This window comes from Marmota marmota, unplaced genomic scaffold, assembly GCF_001458135.2.
Source record: "Marmota marmota marmota unplaced genomic scaffold, marMar, whole genome shotgun sequence".
NCBI classification, from domain to species: Eukaryota; Metazoa; Chordata; class Mammalia; order Rodentia; family Sciuridae; genus Marmota; species Marmota marmota.
Window position 1 is genome coordinate 44729134 of NW_026000026.1, and position 24402 is coordinate 44753535.

The 24402-nt window shown below is 36.3% G+C and overlaps 1 protein-coding gene across 1 annotated transcript in view; it reads right to left on the reverse strand.

The window, feature by feature from the left end:
- The window catches only part of Ralgapa2 (Ral GTPase activating protein catalytic subunit alpha 2), a 293361-nt gene that overhangs the window by 206841 nt on the left and 62118 nt on the right, over window positions 1-24402 (reverse strand). Inside the window, exons 10-14 of the mRNA XM_048811857.1 lie at window positions 18266-18493; window positions 10289-10456; window positions 9010-9147; window positions 7164-7312; window positions 4299-4410 (exon numbers count right to left, since the gene is read on the reverse strand). Of these exons, the coding sequence (XP_048667814.1) occupies window positions 4299-4410; window positions 7164-7312; window positions 9010-9147; window positions 10289-10456; window positions 18266-18493 (795 nt within the window). The remainder of the gene's footprint in view (window positions 1-4298; window positions 4411-7163; window positions 7313-9009; window positions 9148-10288; window positions 10457-18265; window positions 18494-24402) is intronic.

Sequence of the window (24402 nt, forward strand, 5' to 3'; positions counted from 1 at the left end):
GGGGGTTGGCCCTGGCTGTAATTAGGGAAAAGACAAAGCCCTCAGTATAATAATTATTCAGTTCCTGAGACAGTTCTTTCCCTTGCTCTCCAGTGACTACTTCTCCTCCTTTACCTGTAAGTGAACTCAGCCCACCATCGCCTCCCTGATTTTTAGCAGATGGGCTCACTGAAGACCTCAGAGGAAACAACCCATTAAATGAGACTCACTTCAACTTCAGTCCACAAGAACTATGCTCTTACCTGAATTCACCTAGCTTAGACTCCACCTGTGGGTTGTCTTCCAAAAGGAGCTCCTGCTCTTCTACATTTGCCCCCACTTAAGCTCTGGACCTCTTCCTCAGAGTTTTTCTGCTTCTATAACCTCACCGTTTTTTATTTCCAACCTAGCTAACTTTCTCAGCTTTTGCCCATCAGTATTTAATTGTGCTCCATTTTTCCTAGAACCCAAATTCTCCCTATAGCTATAGCCCTTTTCCCTCCCCCTTTCAAAGCCAAACTTCTTGAAAGAATGTTTCACATGTACTGTCTGATGCTCTGGCAGATCCCTCTCTGCCTCTTCATTCCATTCCCAAGGCTTCAGTTACCCTCTGTATGCTGTAGACTTCTGAATCTCCATGTCTAGCCCTGATGTCTTTGCTGGTTTCTGCCTATTTGTTTGCTTACTAGAGAGCTCTCTACTCATATGTCTCACAGGCGCCTATAGCAGAGCATGACAGTGAAAAAATTCAATGTCTTCCACTGAGATTCTCCCATTTCTTCGACCTACTCTCTCCTGCTCTTTGCCTTTGCACACCCTCTTTTTTCTCTGCCTTCCCTTAGTTTTACCTCTTTAACTTCCACTTATTTTCCAGGTCACAACTTGGATATCTCTTCTCCCAAGAAGATATCCCTGACAAATTATATATAGATTTTTGAAACTACAACCCTTTTTTCTTTAATTCAAACATAGGAAGACTTTGAGAAATAAAAATCTAGCAGGTCTAGTCTGACCACTTGGAAATAATATTTAATGTGACCTTTTGCAATATACCTGTTCTTTGTGCTTTAATTTATGTTTATTGCACTTCTTAAAAGGGAAAATGTCAAAGTAGAAGTAAAATAGTTAAGTATATCGAAAATAAAATTTTTAAATACCCATTTAAAATCTGATACTAATGTGAATGTTTTTGAAAACTAAAAGAATGTGAAAGAAAAAATTTTATTAAATATTTTTTATGACTGAAATGCTATCACCTATTTATTTTTATTCTCTTTTCAAAGACTTCAAGATCATTACCATAAAATACATGTATATAATAAATTATTAATACTGATCCAATAGTAAATATTGATCTAATAATAAATATTGATCTAATATTAGATCAATAAATATAATCTTTGCAAAGTAAGAGGAAAGAGTAGAGACCTGTATTGACATCACCCTTGGCTACAATAGTAGCCTCAGGGATAAAACCAGACGTCTTGGTGTAGTTAGATTCCTTTCTACACTGCGAATTTTATTTTGGCTTCACTTTATTGACTAATTATAAAACAAGGACAGAATGACTTCATGCAGCTTATAAAATTCATCTTAGCAAATATTACAAACATGTATGCAGATCTGTTGAATCATTAGCAAATTTATAACAGCTCTTGCACACAGAGCAAAGTCATAAAAGATAACTGAGGGAGGGGAGTGGTGACATCTTTGAAATAAAAGGCAGAGTCTGCTTTTAATTACTCTTTTATCAAAGAAGGAGGAAAAGAGAAGGCCCCAGCTCTAGGTTTTGCCATTACCTTTCTTTGTGACCTGGGGCAAGTCACTTGGCAAGTCTCATTAAAAATAAAAAAGGTGGATAAGAACACCTCTTAATTCTGTCAGTATTGAAATTCAATGTTTTATGAAATATAGCTTAGCACAGAAGTTGCATAATAAAACATTTTGCCTCATAAGTCACTCCTTTTAGGTACATTTGCTAATCAACCACTTCCTACCTCTCTCTGCTTACCACCTTTAAAAGCACTCTTAATTGTCAAGTAATGGATCTAACTATAAATAGCAGGACCATAGTTTTCTGATATACCTTCACAGCTTCATGCATAAGTTCGTATTTAGAACTGAAAAAAGGTTAAAATATCAGGAATGGTAATCACTATTAATTAGTAAATATTTAAAACTGAGTCAAAATCAACCTAGAGTATCTACTGACAGAGAAGAAAAAAAAAGTACTAAAGGAAAATTTAGTAAAGGATAGATAGAAGGATAATGGCTACTTAAAATCTTCTTTCCCCTTTTCAAATTGTTTAAAAATAAATCAAGTATCTGATCATTTTAGATAGTCAGATGACAAATGAATCATAATTAGCACATTTTATCTAGTGTGGCACTAAATAGTGCCCACTTGACAGTGTGCCCAATCTCTCCAGACCTTTACCACTTTTCTCCCTTCTACATAAGTACATGGGAGGCCAGCAGATGATCATAAATCCCCAATTAATCTGCTCTAATTCCCATGACAACCCTTCAGGGTAGGAAGGAGTCCTCTCCTGATTGTGGGGATCAGGGGAGAGGCTCAGAAAGGTGAGGTGGTGTGCTCAAGGGCACACTGCCAGGAAGAGGAAGAGCTGGGATCAGAACCAGAATCTGTCAAACACTAAAAGGCCCATCATTCCTCCACTATTTTAGGGCTAATTCTAAATTTAAGCATGTATCTTGATTTATCTAATTATTCCCAAAACATAACAATGACATCAAAAGCATAAATAACCATGGACCCATAAAATATTTATCAACAAAGATCTGACAAGATTTCTCCATTAATGGAGGGGATTTGATTTTTCAAAAAAGCCAAACAAAACAAACAACCCTCACCCCCACAACTCCAGAGTAGATTTTTGCTTAATTCTATAACAAGTTCTTTCTCAAATCCCAACACAATAGATGCAAGGTCAGACAACTGGTAAGGATGAGGCCCAAGCACTCACCAGCCTAACACTGGCTTTAGCTCCTATGCACTTGGCAGTCCAGGCCCAGGAATGGGAACTTGAGATGTTTCCAGAGCAAAGAGAGCAGAGTGTCCATTTGTTCAGGCAGACAGCAAAGCAGTGATCAGTACAACTCTCCAGCAACAGCAAAGCAAAGTTGGACACATGCAAAAAGAGAACGCAGGACCACTCCACATATCCACAAACTAGGCAAGCTAATCAGAACAAAAGGGATAGTACTCAGGAAGCAAACGAGTACATGCCAATTAGTTCTACAGCCTCTTATATATTTTTCATCAAGCCAAGATCATTCAATCATAGTGAATTATTAAAAATTGATATGAATAGTTGATCCCCTCACGTTACAATTTCTTTTTGTCATCTTCACCTCCATGTCCTATCTGTACTCTATGTATGCTCTTAATATATATTCTCTAAAACTACTTTCAGGTCAACTGGGGAAGGACACTACTTGTTCCTCCCTGCAATCATCACTCCAGGTCATGACCCACCATGCTTCCTCTTAACAAATTATTCAATGTCCGATCTACCCTTTGTACTAATACCTGTATTTGTGTAGAATGTCCCATATTTCCAGAGCCCTTTCACACTGTCTGTTTCAGGAATGCTCATAAATTCTATGTACCATATAAATATCGACTATGCTACAGTAGGCGACTGCCCCACTAATTGGCTCTCATTTTCTCCTCCATCTACTCCAACTACGCCTCATTCCCTTAGAACATTCTTAGCAACCTTCATCTTGACAAAGCTAGCAGTCAACTGACTGCTTTTCTCTTTCTAGGCATCCAAGGCCGACGCACACACTCTTCTGGGCCTCCTCATGGCCCACTGGCCATCCTTTCTCAGCATCTGAGTGGCTCCCTCTTCTCTCAACTGTGGAGAGGCCCTCTTCTGGTCCCCTTCTCTCTATGACATGTATTTTCTCCTTAGGTGACTCTATTCAGTTATGTGGCTTTAAATACAATTGTCTAACACAAGGATGGTTCTCAAGTTTTTATTCCATTCCATACATTCTGTACCTCCACACCTATTTGATCCACCACCAAGGTTCTGAGTGCTTGTTACTTTTCTAATTTCTATCACCTTTGAGCAAATCAAGAGGAATTAGATGGCATAGAGGTAGGAAAGCCAGCATTAATTGCAAAGAATAGACCACAAAATTTAGGACACAGTTAAGAAGGAATGTTTCTAAAAATTCAAAATTAATTTCATAATGAAAATTCTTAAAATACCCAGTGATTAAAACTAATTTTCTGTAAAATCTGATTCATTTCTTGCATTTGCAGTGTTTTAATATAAAAGACTTACCCTAAATAGTAACCCTGCCAAGCTCTGGGCAAACAAGTCCTTTATTTGTTTATCCTTTGGCTTCTGCATGACCGCTTCTGTTATCCTGAGTAGTATTTGCAACATCTGCTCCCTGGGCCACCCAAAATAAAAGCTCATATTAATAATCACATCTCCCAAGCACTTTAATTCATAGATATGAGAAATTCTCTTATGAATTCAACAACTTTAATAATCATATATTATTCAAAAGTACTAAGTCTACATGCCAATTACATTAAAATATCATTAAATAAGCTATTTTATGTTACAACAGTTCTAAAAACATGCCTCCCACATCCACACCAATAGGCAGGATAAAACGGAAATCTTCCTACCCCGATTTTTTCCCACTGCAGAAAGGGAGTCAAGATGGTTTTTCTACAACTGTACTAGAGCCTTAAGGGCACTTAGGGAATAGCTGTGCCAGTCTGAACCTATGTAGCACTGTTTAATTTCCCATCCATTGTTTTATTTAACATAAAAGGTCTCCCCACCTGTCTTGTGATAGAATATAAAACTGACTTTCTGGTTGGTCTTCACTCCAGGGACACATACAGTGAGCACCATAGCACAACTGAGCTTCATAGTCCTCTTGCAAGCAGGAAGGGCATGGAAAGGCCATGACTGGACACTAATGGGCACTGTGCTTGTGCCCAAAAAATCCTGACAGTTGGGACAACTACAGTCACAACATCTCAATCCCAATGTGCCAGCATTTTTAAAGTATCTTAAAGAAGGGGCTTTATGTAAAAATTCTTAGAAGTGGGCTGGGGATGTGGTTAAGTGGTAGAGTGCTTACCTAACATGTGTAAGGCCCTAGGTTCAATTGCCAGTACCAAAAAAAAAAAGTCTTGGAACAGTAGCTAACACTGTTAATTATGATAAACAGTGTTTTAGGAAAATGCCAAAGGGCATTTTTCTTTCTTACAGCTAAATTATATTCCTCACATCAAAGTGTCTGCTTGAGTTTTCTTTTTCTGGATTCTGTGGGAACAGAAAACACATTACCTTCTGTGTATAGGTTGGGTCCATTTGTTCTCTGAGGGAAATCACTCGATTTCTGTGAGGTTTTTACACTAACCATTCATTCGTCTTTACTACTTTCTCCTTGGCCTTACAACTCCTTAGTCATAAAACCAAGAATGGGAAGAGTAATCACGATCAGAAAAAGAGATCTCTAAACTATAATTTCTTGATACTTTTCTCCTATCTCTATGTAACAGGACAGCATTTACTCTTAACAATACATGAAAGGGAGAGAAAAGGGAAATTGCATGGAAATGGAGGGAGACCCTCATTGTTATACAAAATTACATATAAGAAGTTGTGAGGGGAATGGGAAAATAAACAAGGAGAGAAATGAATTACAGTAGATGGGGTAGAGGGAGAAGATGGGAGAGGAGGGGAGGGGGGATAGTAGAGGATAGGAAAGGTAGCAGAATACAACAGTTACTAATAGGGCATTATGTAAAAATGTGGATGTGTAACCGATGTGATTCTGCAATCTGTATTTGGGGTAAAAATGGGAGTTCATAACCCACTTGAATCTAATGTATGAAATATGATAAGTCAAGAGCTTTGTAATGTTTTGAACAACCAATAAAAAAAAAAACAATACACGATGTTGAATCTCATTAAACTTCTTATAGTATCAATGACTTCTGGAGATTTATTGCCTTCTTTGTACTGGCCCAATTTGATTTCAGTCCTGAAGTTATTTGTTGGCATACATTCTCACTGCACTCTACTCCACATGTTTTCTTATTCCTATAGACTGCCTCTGAACTCTGGAAGCATAAGGAAGGAAGAGTAGCCAAGTCACGTAAGATCTAGGGACAGCAACTCTTAAGAGGACAGTTAGGAGAATAAATGGCAGAGCTGGGGACAGCCTGTTGCTAAGTAGTTAGGGTACCTAGACCCCTGTCAAGTGAGTCTTGACCGCTCATATCATATAATGCTTAAGACAATGGAAAACAATTCCTTCTACACAAGTAGTCACATGCCCATCATGCAAATGTGATGAGAATAAGAGATAGGCCCAGTTTCAGATAAAACCTTGGTGAAGGGAATTGCTGTTAGAAAGTATGAAACTGACTGAAGCAACGGCTGATAAAGACAGAGTGAATTCAATTTAGGAACCTATGAAAGCTTGGAGAGCCATGGAATTTCCATGCAGGCTTTTCTGGAAGAAAGTGGCCATGAAAAGCTCTACAATTTCAAAAATCTTTCTAACAGTGACAAGCTGCCAGTCTGAATCACAGATCAATCCTTTCTATTTCATGAAACACTGACTGTTAGTCACTCCTCCTCAAAGGAGAAGTACTAGAAGAATACAATGTGAACAGACATGTGCCCGAAAGGGGAGTAAAGGTTTTCCTGCATCTTTTATTATTTACTTTATTTTTACCATCTCACACAGGCAGTACTTGTACCCATTCACACATCAGCTATTCATTTTATTCATTTTTATTGAAGCAATAAAAATCAGTTTACAGAGTTTCAAGGCAATTAACCTCTTCTGGACTTATGAAGAAGGATATTATAAAGCACTGCTTTTTCACAAAACTGTTTGATGACAGTTTATAATGGAAAAACCTACCACTAAGTAATATGACTACTTTTAGTTCAAGAGCATTTTTAAAAAGAATAATGAAAATAAATGAACTATCAAAGTACTGGGTACTTACCTTCTTCATAATTCACAGAAACTGCTCCAAAAGACTGATTATCATCTTATTGTTAACTTGGTTACATCATTAAATAAATGGAAACCTTAACATTTCAATTATGCTGAAAAATAGAAACATCTGTTTTACAATATTAATTAATTTGAAATAAACTTACCATGTCTTTTTATTCATTGTAAGCTCCATTATCATGCGCCTAAAAATAATCAAAACAGCTTTACAAGCATCAACTTGTTCTTTTAAGAGCATGGGAACTTCAGCACATGGTTCCAGCAAGAAAACGTTTGCAGCATTTGTCAGAAATACCTTAAAAATCAATAACTATACATTAGAAGATATAATTAACCATATACATCTGAACAAATTTTGCCTACAGATAATAATATTAATCACCTACTATTGAATCACCTTTAAGATATCTGTTTCAATAAGGCAAGCAAGATACTAACATATACTCAAGACATTTTTAGTTCATCCCTTAGAATCACTTCAATAGACACCTTTCAAGACCTTTGCCTAGGAGGAAAAATGCTATTACATATAACTGGTGTAATTTTAAAAATTTTATGAGTTATAAAAGATTTGAAGACTTCTTTTTGACATCTTCTTAACAGAAAAAAGGAAAAACAAGAATCACTGCATTTAGGTGAAAAAAATTTAGAGTAGAGGGAAGGTAGATAAAGAGAGCCTGTGGACAGACACAGGATTATGACAGAACTATGTGATTTTTTATTGATTCTCCAGGCACATGGACTCCTGCTTCCTGAGGAGCATGGCTAGCACCACCCAAGAAAGGTGTCAACCTTGAGGAACAACAGTGTGCCCAGAAACAGACAAGGCCATATGAACCACACTGCACATCTTCAAGAAACATTTTTTTAACTGTATAAAGATATTATGTAGTAGAATATAAAATAATATAAAACAGATTACAAATAAAATATACATAATAATCAGCTGACTACTCCATGCTCTACCCTAGTCTGTTAAAATCCCAAGTTCACCATCCTTTACCAGCAGGGTATCTCAGGAAAAAATGACCCTGGTTCCTATGTAGAGAGTTACTACTTAGAAACACACAGTAAAATGCAGATGACACTAGTGGCCCATCAATCTCAGATATTCTGAGTTGTCAATCTGCTGATGAGGATAGATCGGCTTCATCTATCTAAAGATATATTCCTTCTTAGGGCTCCTTTATGTGCAACAGTACAAATACACAAACAGTGCTTCTCTGGCTCACTAGTGGATGGATTTCAAAATAAATATACAGATCCAATGATTAATATTAAAAATACTCCATGCCTGACTTCTACATGGGATGCCCAATTGGATATAACTATAAACTCGGGCGAAAGAAAGCTAGGGAGCCAGGGAACAGGGGAATAAGAGGTACCCTATATTTTCACTTATACTCCTAATTGCCTTCAAGCTATATAGGACCTTAGAGGTAATCTCCCAATCTCCATTTCTTTAATAAAAGTCCTGAGATCTAGGGAAGTTAAATAAGGAGCCCAAACTGTTCTTTCCAATGTTTCCAAATCGTATGGGCTCTACTTCACATGTTCATTCAGACATATAGCCAAAAGCTATTACATTAGTCATTGTTCTTTATAAATATAGGCAATTTTTAAGAGGAATATTACTTATAAGATATATAATCACCAAACTTGCCTTACAAATTAGCATCCAAGTAACTTCTCCCATGTATTTGAAAGAAACTTTTAAATCTCAGACATTTCACATTTACTGTGTAATAACTCCTCTCATAAAACTGCAAACAGTTCTCATGTCTTTTTGACTAGGAAAAAATAACTTTAACAATTATAGCTGGAAACTAAATAGAATATTAGAATAAGAATTTAGAAGCTAAATGGTAAAATACTACCAGGTGGCTAAAAATATAACCACATTTAATATGATATTATTCCTGCTAAACAATATTCTCAAAATGATTCCTCCAACTGGGGAGGGGGGTCTTCCTGTCCTGGTCAGCAGCATACCTGCAGCATAGCCTGGGCACCAGCTTTCACATTTGTATTGTCCTCTTCTGTCACACATCCTCTGCTCATGGCACTTGTGAAAGAGTATGTGCGTCCCCAACTGGAAGATCGTTTATGACCAGAATTTTCAGACGAGACCTTCAGAAAATAACAATCCATTAACAAAGTGCAAAGAAGCATATGTTTGAGCATTTAATTTCTTTTCTTTCTGGGTTTATTTTTTTTTTCCAGTACTGGGGATTTAACCAGGCCCTTGTGCATACTAGGCAAGCACTCTACCACTGAACTATGCCCCAACTCAACACATTTAATTTCTTACATCCGTTGAAATTCACAAGAAAACAGGTTCTGAGAGAGCAATTTTTTTTCTGTTTAGGAAAATATGATCTCTATTTGTTCGCCACTCTACTTCTAGCACCCAAAATAGTGGATATCTCTTAGTATATGCTGAAGGAATGAGTCATGTTTGTCTAATGCCTGAGGGAGCAAAAGAGACAGGCCTCTAAAATACACAAATTTCATTTGTTTGCTTACTCATTTCAATATCATGACTAGTTATTAAAGTGATTTCAACAATACAGAAACATAAAATTATGGAATTAATACAGATATTTAAAAGTAATATGGCTTTGATTAAGAATTTTAAATATTTTAAATTAGTTTCAAAACAGCATGCCAGAAATATAAATATGACTTAAGTTTCTTTTGTGTTTCAGGAAGGGTTGCACCTATGGTTTTAGATTTATCCAACCTCTTGCTTTATCTAATATGGATAGCAGCCCTTCAGGAGGACAGCATTCAGTGCTCCTTCTTGATGGTGCAGGCAACACTTGCTATTTATTTGGCTAGTCCTTTCAAATGTTTAACACCCAATTGCTTCTTGTACAGTTTAATGCACAAGAAAATTCTGAAAAAAAAATTCTAAATTTAGTTCCTCCAAATGCTATTTATTTAAACAAGTTGAGGAGAAAGCAGTGTCTTCTTTAGTTTCACACAGAGACCTGTGAAATATGATGGCTTGTTAAACAACCCTCTTAGAACACTGACTAACAATGACACCATGCATATGGCCCTAGCCTGAGGTTTAGGAGACGACTGTGATATAGATCAGAACACAGAGGATGTCTCTTTGAAGCAGGTCCTCACAGAACTGGTCTACTCATCAAACAGCATATGAGATCTGCCTGCCTGTGTCCCACTAAGTGGGACTCTTGACTGAGCAGATTTTCTTTGCTAAAATATATATACTCCCAACTCAAAAGACAGGCACTATATTTACCTCCTTGTTGTCAGTCTCTGAAAATCCTAATTTTTCAGCATCTTCTTGGGCAACATCTTTTTTATCTGGTTCCTCCATGAACACAGGTTTGTCCTGCAGGATCCACATTCTGTACACTTGAACTACTTTTCTTGTTACAGCTATTTCACAGGAAGGCAGCAAAAATGCCTGAAAGGAAAAGAGAAAACTCCCTTTAACTCTACCTGAGGTCAGATCACTTAACAGACATTTCCAGTGACCATCACTAATTTCAGAAAAAGAGGTTGTAAATATACCACAAAAGTCCACACATCTCTGTGTGGACTTTTAAAGAACAGAAGATGTTCTCATAACTGGGCCAGGAAACATAATGAAGTTTAAAAACAACTTCTATATTCTGAGTCATATTTCCACACACACACAAAAAAACCAAATCATACCTGTAAAGATTTTTTGACATCACACTGATGGCTTGAATTGGCCCGGGTTGGAATACTTATAACACAGCACTACAAATCATTATTTTGCTTTATTTGTTTAATCTTTGCGTTTTGCTGGCCTTTTTTTTCCCTTCTTTTCCTTTCTTCTCAGCTTTCAACATCAGAATGACACTAAGTACAGTTGCCACTATTAATAAGAGCCACTGGCCACTTGTTAGCATTATGCATACTTATAAGCACTTTATAGTATTAAAGAACCACCTTACATATTTGCACATAAGGCTTTTGAAGTAATGTGATCAGATTCCAGAAATATAGGATTTAAAGGGGAAATTAATTTGCCTTTTGCTTTTCAAGTTTAAGAGCTATTTTTGCATGCAAGGTGGGCAGGAAAAATAGGTACCCCAAATTTGATGACTGCTTTAATGTCACAGATAATAACACTAAGCCTCAGAGTACTAAGGATAATTTCCAAAGGTTCTAAAGTTAGTAATCCTCAAATTCAGGTCTTTATATCAAGTCTCTGGGACTTGTTTTTATAGCAATCTTAAGGTTCCTGCCAGAGGATGCCATTATAAGCAGATTTCACTTTAACATGGATGCATGCTTTTATGGTTTGGATATGAGCTGTCTCCCAAAAAGGTCATGTTAGCTGATATAGGGGTGTTCAGAAGTGACATGATTATGAGAGTTGTGGACTAATCCATTTCATGGATTAATAATTTAAATGGATAAATGAGTGGTAACTGCAGGCATGTGGAGCATGGTTGGAGGAAGTACGTCACTGGGGGCATGCCCTTAAGGATTATATTTTTGTCCCTGGCTCCTTGCTCTCTTATTTCCAACTGCCATGAGATGAGAAGTTTCCCTCCACCAAGCCCTTCCACCTCAGGCCCAGAGTAGGAGTCAACTGACTATTGACTGAGACCTCTAAAACCATGCGCCCAAGTAAACTTTTTTCCTCTAAGTTGTTCTTGTCTGGTATTTTGGTCACAGCAATAAAAAGATAACATATATACAATTTGTAAATTTCCATGGGTGATGGTTACATCATATCAAATTCTAGAACAGAGGAGTTTGTGTTATAATAAGACTATAATGTAGCAATGTATCAAATATACTGAGGTACAGTTCAAGGAAGCTTAACATACACACACACACACACACACACACACATACACACAAATGACCAAGTACAAGGGTATCCCATTCTAATGATCTTCCTGAAATTTTATTACAAAAATTTTCACACTTATAGATTTTTACAGTGAATGCTCATATAATCACTGCCTTGATTTCACCATAAGACACTGCTGTATTTGCTTTATCACACATTTATCTGTGAATTTACCCCTTTTACATAACTTTCATTAAATCTACTTTATATTTGATGCATTTCAGTTAACTGCAAACACTGGTACTCTCTTCATCCATCAACTCTTCAGCATGCATATCACTGACTAGAGCTCAACATTACTTTATTAGGTAAAATTTACAAACAATGAAATGCAAAAATCTTAAGAAAACTATTGAATCAGTTTTGACAAATATAGACAACCATGTAACTCAAGTCCAATATAAAAGTATGGTACATTGTCCTACTCCTGGAAAGCAAATAATAACTCCTTAAAAAGAAAATAAAATCATGGTAAACCAAAAATTATTTCTACGAACAACCTAGTTAATATCATATATAACATATTAATAAAAATCAGAAATATGAGCAAAGATGTCAATTCAAACAAAACCACAATTTAAAGAACTGACAATAGTTTAAAAACATAGAATATCTAAGTAATGAGAGTATCAAAAACTGAAGTAAATAAAACTTTAAAATAAAATAACCAAAAGTAATAACTCAGTGTATATCCACATATACAAAATAGACACAGTTGAAGAAAACACTGGGAGAAATATCAGAGGAAAATATCCAAAATGAAGCAAGGAAAAACAAAAGATATTGCTTCTTATTTATACACGCTTTTGGAGAGAAAATACAATGAAAAGGTTACTCTATATGCATGGTTTGAAGGAAGAAAAAAAAAAGAAAATAATATTAGAAGAAAGAACGGCTGAGAGTTTTGCAGAATTGGTGAATGGTATCAATCCACAGATTCAAGAATCACATACACACACAAAAAAAATCAAGATGAATACAAAGCATATTACCATAAAAGCAATGAAAATCAAAAATAATCCAAGAATTTTAAAGGAGACAGAGACCAGGTGTGGTGGCAGACATCTGTAATGCCAGCAATTTGGGAGGCTGAGGCAGGAAGTTTGAGAGCAACTTAGGGAGACCCTGTCTCAAAATAAGAAGTATAAAGGATTGGCTAGGTAGCTCAGTGGTTAAGTGCCCTAGATCCAATCCCCAGTACCGGGGGGAAAAAAGACATTTCCTCCAAAGTAAAGACTACACGACTTACCATGACTTCTCAAGTGGAAGCCACTGAACAGTAATGAGTTATAAACAATGAACAGTAATGAACAAAATTATTTGAAGTTCAGAAAGCAAATAGTTAATAATGGTAGAATTTTACACCCAGAAATAATATACTTCAAAAATGAAAGCAAAATACAGACATTTTCAGATAAGAAAAATGTGTTACCAAAACACATGAACTAAGGTAAATATTAAAAAATTATCCCCTGGGCAGAACCAAATTATCCTCAGTCAGAGATTAGGGAAAAAATAAAATATAACAAAAGGGATTTGTATAAATGCAGATAGTAAAGTATATGATGATATATATGAATAACTGGATAAAATGATGATGATGTTTCTGAAATATATAAATTAAAGAATTGACAATAGTTTAAAACATAGAATATATATATTCTACACATAAAATAGAATTTGAATAGATAACAAAGGCAGGAAAACTGAGAAGGAATGAATGGAACTAAAAATTATTAATTACATTGAAGTTATACTAAATTTAAGTTAGGGATACATGTTGTTAATCATTAAAATAATTACAAATTAGTATAATACTACTAATCTAATTAGAGGAGAAAAATGATATACTAAAAACATGAAAACTGAAAGAACTCAACACAATTAAAAAGTAAAATGGCAGACACCACACTTAAACCCAATAGAAGCAGTTGCTGTGTTACATGTGAATGGAATAATGTTCCAATTAAAAGGCAGAGGTTATAACATTGGATTTAAAAAACAATTCAAGGGCTGAGGATATAGCTTAGTGGTAGAGGGCTTACTTAGCAAGCATGGGGCCCTATACTCAATGCCAGTACCACAAGAAAAAAATGAAAAACATTTATTCATGATTCATAAGAGAATAACCAAAACATATGGATATGGGGAGGTTGAAAGTCAAAAGGAAAAATGTATAGCATGTGAACATTAACCAAAAGAAAACTGGCAGAGCTATATTAAGAATTTTAGGCAATATTAAAAAAAAAAAAGCATTACTAAAGAGAGAAGCTGCTTTTTTGGGAGGGGGAAGCCAGGGATTGAACTCTAAGGGGCTTAACCACTGAGCCACATCCCCAGCCCTTTTAAAATATTTTATTTAGAAACAGGGTCTCGCTGACTTGCTTAGGGCCTCGCTAGAAGTTTCTTAAATTTGATCCAGAGGAACATACAACAATTCTAAATTTGAACTGCAGCTAATGTTTTGCCAAAAATACAGCAAACACTGATAGACTTTCAAGGGGAAAAAAGGGAAATTCATTATCATAACAGTTTACTCTCAGCAACTAGAACAGCAAACAAAAAAGAATGCATAAGCCATTCTCACTAGACTCTCCATGTCTCCCACTCTTACGGTTCTCACTTCTGTGTCTCTGAGGTAAAATCAGAACAGTTTCTTCATCCATTTTATTATACAGAGCTGCATCTAATCTGCTATTAAACTTACCCACTGCGGTTTTCTTTTAACATTCCAATTATTAAATGTTTTTTTCAACATTTCAGAAATTCTATTTTCTCCTGAACAAATATGAATTGGTCATGTGTTGCAGTTTCTTGTTTACTGCAACATTTTCAAACTTGTCTTTAAATTATTTAAAAATGTCAAATCTACTAATTCTATAATTTCAATTATATAACTGAAGTCCTTATGAGGTTTTCCTGCATCTGAATTGTATGACTAAAAAGGTTCTGGCTTACAAATTCCTAAATGAAAGAAAACCAATATTATTAAACCCAGCTCAGCTGCTGATCACATGTTAAAAGCAAAAGAAAAACATTTGCCATCTTAAAAGAACTCATGGAACAGAGTTCCAGACACCCTATTGAAAATACTCAATGACAAACCAAGGCAAACCACAAAGTCAATCAAAGCAAGTATTTTAGAACTATGGAACCAAGAGGAATGATCTACTAAAACTAGAACCAAGTCTAAACAACTCTGTACCTTTACATTCCAAAATCAATTTCAAACGATGAGATAAATTTACACTATAATAAAGTTAGCAGACGGAGAGAGGGGGCTGAAGAAAATATAAGGCTGCTAATTTCATATTTCATAACAGGAATTCAATAGTGCTACCTAAAATTATAACATGTAGTTAAAACATTATTCCAAATCAGGCAGCGTGGTGCACATCTATAATCCCAGTAAATTGGGAGGCTGAGACAGGAGGATCACAAGTTTGAGGCCAGCCTGGACCACTTGGAGAGACCCAATTTCAAACTAAAATTTTAAAAAGGGATGCAGATGGAGCTCAGGGACAGAACACTCCCAGATTACAGCCCTGGTGCCACCAAAAAAACCAAAAAACAAAAAACAAAAAAACTCTTGAGGAATTAAAGATTCCACTGTCATATTTTCTCAGTCCCCATCCTGACCCCTGGCACTTGTACTTATCTACCCTCGCCTTGATCTCAGTTGAAATCTGTCCTGTTCCACTTTTACCTGTCCATGCACATGGTTGCCTGCCCATTTCATCTCTGCTTGCCTACCTGTCCATTTGCACTTGTCTGCCTTTTTGCATCTCCTATCTGAACTTTCCCACCAACCTACTTAATTCCATATTTGAGAGTTGGACTGTTTACACTTATCTGTCTGATCTTCTATGTATGACTTCTGGTATGTTTATGCTTTCAGGTCCCCTGACACCCTCTTGCCCACCTGCCAGCCTGCTTACATCCTTTCTTATCCAGCTGCTCTCTGCAGGTGTCTCATCTATTTAGATAGCAAGGTCAATAAACACACATACACATACTGAAATACTTAGAATGATATTCTTCTAACATTAATGATGATCACTTAGATGGTGGTGTTTTCAGCAATTTGTTTTTGCTTTCTCTTCCATAATTATAGACTGTATTTATCTAATGAACATATTTTTAATAAAATTATTCTTTAAAATAAAATCAATATACAAAACAACCCCACGAATAAACATCCTTTAGAACAATGCTTCAAACTATTCAGATCATTACCTAAGCAAGGCATGTTATAGGATATATGCATCTATATAGAGAGAGTATTACATAAATAAATCATGTTTCACAGAGAAATACTAATCCTTGTAACATGAAGTACATTTTGGAATGTTTTGATCTATTTTATTATTTAAAAAATAAAACTGGATTTAACTCACCCAGCTGATTTCATGACCTATACAAAGGGGCACAACAGTTTTTCATCTAACGGAAAAACTCTAGTTAAAAAACAGTTTCCAGTGGATCCACCCAGTGACCATAATTGCTCACACTTAAGCACTCTACCACTGCCTGTCTTTCCTATTGGGGGTAGGAGAGATGGACGCTGTCCTGAACATTGCTGAATTTCATCTTTCTTCAATTACTATTTCTACTACTTCAAGTTGCTGAACCATCCTGTATCAGTGACTTGCACCACCTGATCCTTTAGCCCCTGCCGCAAACCTTCCTGTCTGCCTTTAATCTCATATAACAAGGGGACATCTGATCTTCCACCATCTCACACTATTCTCTGCAGTATATGCATATATCTCATCTCCCAACTGAAAATATGCATTTCTTGAATGTCCATTTTAAACTTTAATATCCTTTAGACTTAAATAGTTTCTGAATATCTTTATTTAAAATTGAAAAACAAATTATTATGAAAGAAATCACATTTTGTCTTCTGTATAAGAAAAACCATCATTAACCAAGAAAGAGCAATAAATGCAATTTAAAAACCCATGTGGAGGGTTCTCCTTGCTCTGTCAGAGGGCTCTGGCTTAGAATTTCTCCACAAAAGCACTACTGCCATGTTGGGCTGGACAGTTCACTGTTGTGATGGTAATTAAGAATGAGGGCTGTTCTGTGCATTGCAGAATATTTAACAACATTCTGACTGCTACCCACTACATGTCAGTACCACCCCTTCTCTGTTATCATGATCAAAATAGTCTCCAGACATTGTTCAGTGTGTCCCCCCACCAAAAGGGGTAGGGGGCAATATCAGCCCTGGCTGCAAATCTCTGATGTCACTTGTGGCTGCTAATTTCTTCCCTCCCTTGCTTACACCTCTTTTCTTGTTTACTTTCTCTTCCCAGCACCTTTCCATTTACCAGTTTTTATTTCATGTCTCAGCCTCAGCGCTCCTTTCTCTCCTTTTATTCCCCTCCCCATCCAGCTTTTTCTCTTGCCATAAATACTTCTCATGTGTACTTTTCCTTTCTCAGGAACGTACATTTTACAGGACTCCCTGAAGCCCTGGGAACAAACCAGCCTCTTTGTTATTAGGTCCACTTGTTTCTGGGTACTCAGGCACTGACCACCTCCTCTGACTTTATTTAGTTGCTATGGAAACATTAAGATATTGGTTGAGTTTTCTTTCCTTATAAAGGAATGTTTCAAAAACAAAACTTTTTTAAAAAAAAAAATCACAAAAAAAAGCCTTTTTATGGATCACAAAAAGTAGGATTTCATGGATCATTACTGACTTCTATAATTCAGCCCAACTCATCAACAGTCTTTCTTGGAATGTTATAAGTAAAAAAACAATGTGAATTTGGAATATCTTCCAAAGGTCCATGCATTTAATAAAAGTTTTGTTGGGGCTGGGGTTGTGGCTTAGCGGCAGAGTGCTTGCCTAGCATGTGCGAGCCACTGGGTTCGATCCTCAGAAACACATAAAAAATAAAAATAAAAAATAAAGGTATTGTGTCCAACTACAACTAAAAAAAATATTTTAAAAAAATAAATAAAAGCTTTGTCTGCAGTTTGGCACTATGGGAAGGTGGTAGAAACTCTTCAGGAAGTGTGCCCTGGAGGAAGGTTTTAGTCACCACTAGAGTCATGCCTACAAAGGGGATTGTGAGACCCTGGACTCTTCCTCTTTCTCTATTTTTCACACCCAGCCATGAAGTGAACAGGACTCCTCTGCCTCCTGCTCTTGCCATAATGTACTGTGCTGCCACAGGGATAAAGTGAGAGAGCCAACTTGTCATGGACTAACACCTCCAAAACTATAAGCTAAAATAAGCCTTTTATCTTTTCAAATCTATTTATCTCAGGTATTTTCTAGAGTAACAGGAAGCTGGCTAATACAAGCAAGAACAAAAATTTCTTCAGTTTCATAAACTGATAACACATGCATAAGCACACACTAACCTGGCGAAATACTTCATTCACAAAATTGACATAACCACGTGTTGACAAGAGAATCCGCTGCACCATTTCATACACCGTTCGGTACTCTTCTTCAATGCTACAAAGGCTGGTGTTGCTGAGTCTTCGGTCAGACAAGGTGCTGCTGTTAGAATGGTTTTTGTCCTGCTCTGTTGGCCCACTGCTATCCAACTCTGGCACCCTCTCTTGTACTGCTCCACCACCAACAGTCTGGAAGAAAGTCATTACATTTCTCAGTGATTCACATCCTACTCAAAGGCAGCTAGCAAAACTTAGGAATTGCCTTTTTGTTTTTGTTTTGGTTAGTGCTTGGTATTAAACCCAGGGCATCTTTTGTGCTAAGAATGAACTTTACTACTGAGATATGCCCCTTACCTCACGTCTTACCTTGTTTTAAAATAATCTAGTTACCAACCAATTTCACAGGGCACAGTAAGCCAAAACCTAGTTACTGCTTAAAGCACACACTCTGGAACCTATAGTTACCCATTACCTAATTAACCGACTAATTCTTCCTCAATTCAGTTATTTTAATAAGAAAACTAGTAAGTTATTTCAGGAAAGAGGGCTGTGAAATTTTATCACCTAAAAAGTTGAATTTGCGTTTTTAAATCATAGAATAAATTAATGCACAAATACATATGTATTATCATCATGTTAGGTCTCCAGACATCAGCATTTACTCTAAGGTCACAGAAATTTGAAAATGCAAGGGACTTCTTACCGCAACAAGATTGGAAGGCATCATGTGACTCATAAACCTAAATGACCTTAGGGTCATTTAAAGGGTACTCAGAATCTCGGTCAAATTTAACTAAAATGTTTACAAAATTTTAAAGGGTACTCAGAATCTCGGTCAAATTTAACTAAAATGTTTACAAAATTTTAAGTATTGAGAAAACATTATGAGCACAAAGGAATAAAGTAATTCATGTGATGATTTACAAAGCTAATATTGATATTTGCTCTGATTTCTCCATAGAATGAAAGGTTTCCTTCAAACATAAGCAGGTATAATTTTACTTCATCTTCATAAGCAATATTATTATTTTTAAAAGTCAGAAATATATAATGCAAATACAACTAAAATTTTACATACTGGACATACTTTTTACAAGACATGGTAAGACATGAATAGTACAAAACTAATTTCAGAACTACTATGCAACATGAAAATAAAACAATACCCAATGGTAATCTCTAGGGTAAATTAGAGGAAGGTTAATATTTATAGTAATTTTTCTATTCATACCTTAGTTATTAAGCCTTAGTTATTAAGGCTTATCAAAGACCCTCCCTATCACCCTGTGATATACTGCCCTATTGAAACTCTTTCATCTCTTTGAAAGATCTACTGTCTTCCATGGAAAAATAAAATTCTACATATTTTATTTCTTTTTTTATCTGGAATGACCCAAGGATGAGATGAATATGCTCTGGAAAGAGGTCCACAAAAAGTGTCAAAAGACTTGCTTCTGTGGATTTCTACTTTAAGTCACTAAGACAAGTCACTTAACTTCATTTGAACTTCCTCCTTCCTTCTTCCTCCACTCCTCCTGTCCTTCCTTCCAGACCCAGGGTCTTGCTATGTTGCCAAAGCTGATCTCAAACTCCTGGAATCAATTGATCATCCCACATTAGCCTCCTAAGTAATTAGGACTACAGGCATGTGAACCATTCCCTACAATTTTTTTTTAATTTCTTGAAAAAAATTATAGAGCATGGAGAATCTTAGACTAGGACGAATGTCTCTTATGGCTTAAAAACCTATGACTTTTTGACAGCTATTTTTCCCACAGTCTAAAAAGAAACCAACATGTACATGTGCAGAAAATTAAAGATTATTGCACATCTCTTTCTGTAGACAGGTGAACAGCCCAATGTGCAAATACATTTGTATAATCATTACTTTAAGTTTTCACCCTCAGCATGTTCTATGTGGCCCCCTTCCTTTTCTCTACTAAACTGCATTATGCCTTTCACCAGTGGAAAGAGTAGAATAGACCTGTGCCAGTGTCACTCAGGCCCGGGGGCTAATAGTTACATTTTCCATCTCTTGAAATATTTTGCTCTGGGAGTCCCAAGAAAGTAAGAATTTCAACTACCCTGCTAGTGAGACAGGATGGAAAGGAGTCCAAGATGAACCCAAATTTCCTTCCAACTGGCCCAACTGAAGTAACAGGCATATGAATGAAGTCATCTTGGATCCTCCAGATTAATCAGCTTTCAGCTAAAGATTTCTACCTGGTGTAGACTGGATTTAAAAAAAAAGATCCAACAATATGCTGCCTACAGGAGACTCATTTGATAGGAAAAGACATACAAAGACTGAAGGTGAAAGGTTGGGAAAAATCATACCATTCACATGGACCTCAGAAGCAAGCAGGGGTGTCCATACTCATATCAAATAAAATAGACTTCAAGCCAAAGTTAATCAAAAGGGATAAAGAAGGACACTACATACTGCTCAAGGGAACCATTCACCAACAAGACGTAGCATTCATTGATATATATGCCCCAAACAATGGTGCAGCTATGTTCATCAAACAAACTCTTCTCAAGTTCAAGAGTCAAATAGACCACAACACAATAATCATGGGAGATTTTAACACACCTCTCTCACCACTGAACAGATCTTCCAAACAAACTTGAATAAAGAAACTATAGAACTCAATAGCACAATTAATAACTTAGACTTAATTGACATATGTAGAATATATCAACCAATATCACGCAGATATACACTTGTTTCTCAGCAGCACATGGATCCTTCTCAAAAATAGACCATATATTATGCCACAGGGCAACTCTTAGCAAATGCAAAGGAGTAGAGATATTACCATGCATTTTATCTGATCATAATGAAATGAAATTGGAAATCAACGATAAAATAATGAAGGAAAAATTCCTACATCACATGGAGAATGAACAATATGCTATTGAATGAACAATGGGTTACAGAAGACATCAAGAAGGAAATTAAAAAATTCTTAGAGGTAAATGAAAACACACATACAACATATCAAAATCTCTAGGACACTATGAAAGTAGTACTAAGAGGAAAATTCATTTCATGGAGTTCATTCCTTAAAAGAAGAAAAAGCCAACAAATAAATGACCTCAGACTACATCTCAAAGCCCTAGAAAAAGAACAAATCAGCAGCAAATGCAGTAGAAGGCAAGAAATAATTAAAATCAGAGCTGAAATCAATGAAATCAAAACAAAAGAAATAATTGAAAAAATTGACAAAACTAAAAAGTTGGTTCTTTGAAAAAATAAATAAGATTGACAGACCCTTACCATGTTAATGAAGAGAAGAAGAGAGAGAACCCAAATTAACAAGCATACGGGATGAAAAAGGCAATATCACAACAGACAATATAGAAATAGAGAAGATAATTAGAAATTATTTTGAAACCTTATACTCTAATAAAATAGAAGATAGTGAAGGCATCGATAAATTCCTTAAGTCATATGATCTGCCCAGATTGAGTCAGGAAGATATATACAACTTAAACAGACCAATATCAAGTGAGGAAATAGAAGAAGCCATCAAAAAATGACCAACCAAGTAAAGCCCAGGACCAGATGGATATACAGCTGAGTTTTACAAGACCTTTAAAGAAGAACTAACACCAATACTGTTCAATCTATTTCAGGAAATAGAAAAAGAGGGAGTACTTCCAAACCCATTCTATGAGGCCAATATCACCCTGATTCCAAAACCAGACAAAGACACCTCAAAGAAAGAAAACTTCAGGCCAATATCTCTAATAAATATAGATGGAAAGCAGTATGGAGATTCCTTGGAAAGCTGGGAATGGAACCACCATTTGACTCAGCTATTCCTCTTCTCAGACTATACCCAAAGGACCTAAAAACAGCATACTACAAGGACACAGCCACATCAATGTTTATAGCAGCACAATTCACAATAGCTAAACTGTGGAGCCAACCTAGATGCCCTTCATTGAATGATTGGAAAAAAAAATGTGGCATTTATACACAATGGAATATTACTCAGCACTAAAAAAATAATAAGATCATGGCATTTGTAGGACATGGATGGCGGTAGAGCAGATTATGCTAAGTGAAGTTAGCCAATCCCCCAAAAAACAAATGCCGAATGTCTTCTCTGATATAAGGGGGGTGACTCAAAATGAGGTAGGGAGGAAGAGCATGGGAAGAAGATTACTTCTAGTTAGGGAAGAGGAGTGGGAGGGAAACGGAGGGAGAAGGAAAATTGTATGGACGGTGGAAGGAGACCCTCATCGTTATACAAAATACATGTATGAAGATATGAATTTGATATCAACATATTTTGTATACAGAGATATGATAAACTGTGGTATAAAGGTGTATTAAGAATTGTAATGCAAATAATAATAATAATAATAATAGACTCATGTAAAATAAATTTTAAAAAAAAGTAAAAAAAAGATTTCTACCCAGTGACCCCAGTTAATGCTAGATGAAACTCTAGATGAAACCATACACTGCCCTACTTCCTTACTCAAACTGTGAAATAATAGGATAAAATGGTTGCTGTTTTAAGCTACTAAATTTGAGATGATTTGTAACATATCAATATGATAAATTTCTTAAATGTTCCTAAAGAATTGTATTTAAAGGTATCAAATCATTTAAAAATAAGCTCTATCAAATGGAACAGAAATAGCATAGATGGATTTCTCATTATCATATAAGACAAAAACTATTTCTCTTAATAAAATGCTTTCCTTAGCCTTTCATGGTTCACAGTCCTGCTTTAAAAGCTACTTTCCAAAATCATCTATATGTTTTGACATTCATAATTATAGTAAGTGGTAAGACTGAAGACAAATTGAATATCTAAGACTACTCATTTCTTGCCCTTTTTCAAAGATTAACATAAATATGAATAGAATTAGTCCTAAAGAGAGTTCATTTTCTACCCATTAGAATCAAGCTAGGATTCTCAATTGTTATTTCATATTAGTTCATTCTCACGGCCAATACAAAGATGACTTTTACTTGTTTGGCATGGGAAAAAGCTTTATTTAGAAAATCAAACATTTATTTCGGTCAGGCCAGCATTGCCAGGGCTCAGACACTGCATGATATAGGTTACCACTTATTTCCTTCCTCTCAACCCTCCTTGATACCTTGGTATCCTTTCAGCACCACAGCTTATGCTCCCAGGCAGGCTTAGAACACCCACACAAAGTAAGTATTAAACAAGGGGATGAAGAAAGCTTTCTGCTGGCAATGCCCATGCCACTCAATCCCTGTCTTGATTTGCCTGAATGCTTATTTGAAGCCTTTGTAGAGTTTAACAGCAACAGAGAATACTAGAGCAATAGTAAACAAATACATGTAAAAATTCCTGTAGACTTGTCAGTTTGTGGGACTCACTTTTTCTAACTGCTTATTCCATGAAATACAATTTCATGAAATCCACAGCCCATAGGTCATCATGAAGGGCTGGCTCAGAATTAGTAAAAGTGGTATTTTATTAATGAAAGAAAAGAACTCATATAAGTAAATATGATCAACTGCCTTGCCATATCAAACTTTCTTTTTTATTCCCTGATAGGCTTTTTAGGCTTTAATATTTAACTACTGTGTATCTAGAACTGATACAAAGCAGTGTTGCTGAAATTTTGCCTGATTTGGTGATTTTTAAAAATCACCAGTACTGGGATCCAACATGGCGGTGGGCGCGGAGAGATCAAGTCTCTGACCTCTTCAGCTGCGCGGGCATAGGGAGTCGTAAACCGTCTAAATGCTGTTTGCTCAGGATCACTAGGCAATGCTGAGCTGACGTGGATCTGGGGCGAACAGTCTGGGCCTCTCAGAACACACACCGAGCCCGGATCGGCTGAATTCAAGCTCCCGTTTGCCTGCTTCTCGCAGACAAACTGCTGTGACTCAGCACTAAACGATCCCGCTGAAACAACTGGTCGGCCCTTCTGCACCTACGGAGGTATATGCCAACCGAGCCTTCATAGGCAGTGGCCACAGGATTGAAACGGGGCTTGGGAGAGCCAGTCAGGACCCACCCGTTGCATTGGTCACCCGGCAAAGGGAAACGAACTGTCGCCATTTGCATGGGATACCACCATGGCAGAGAACTGAC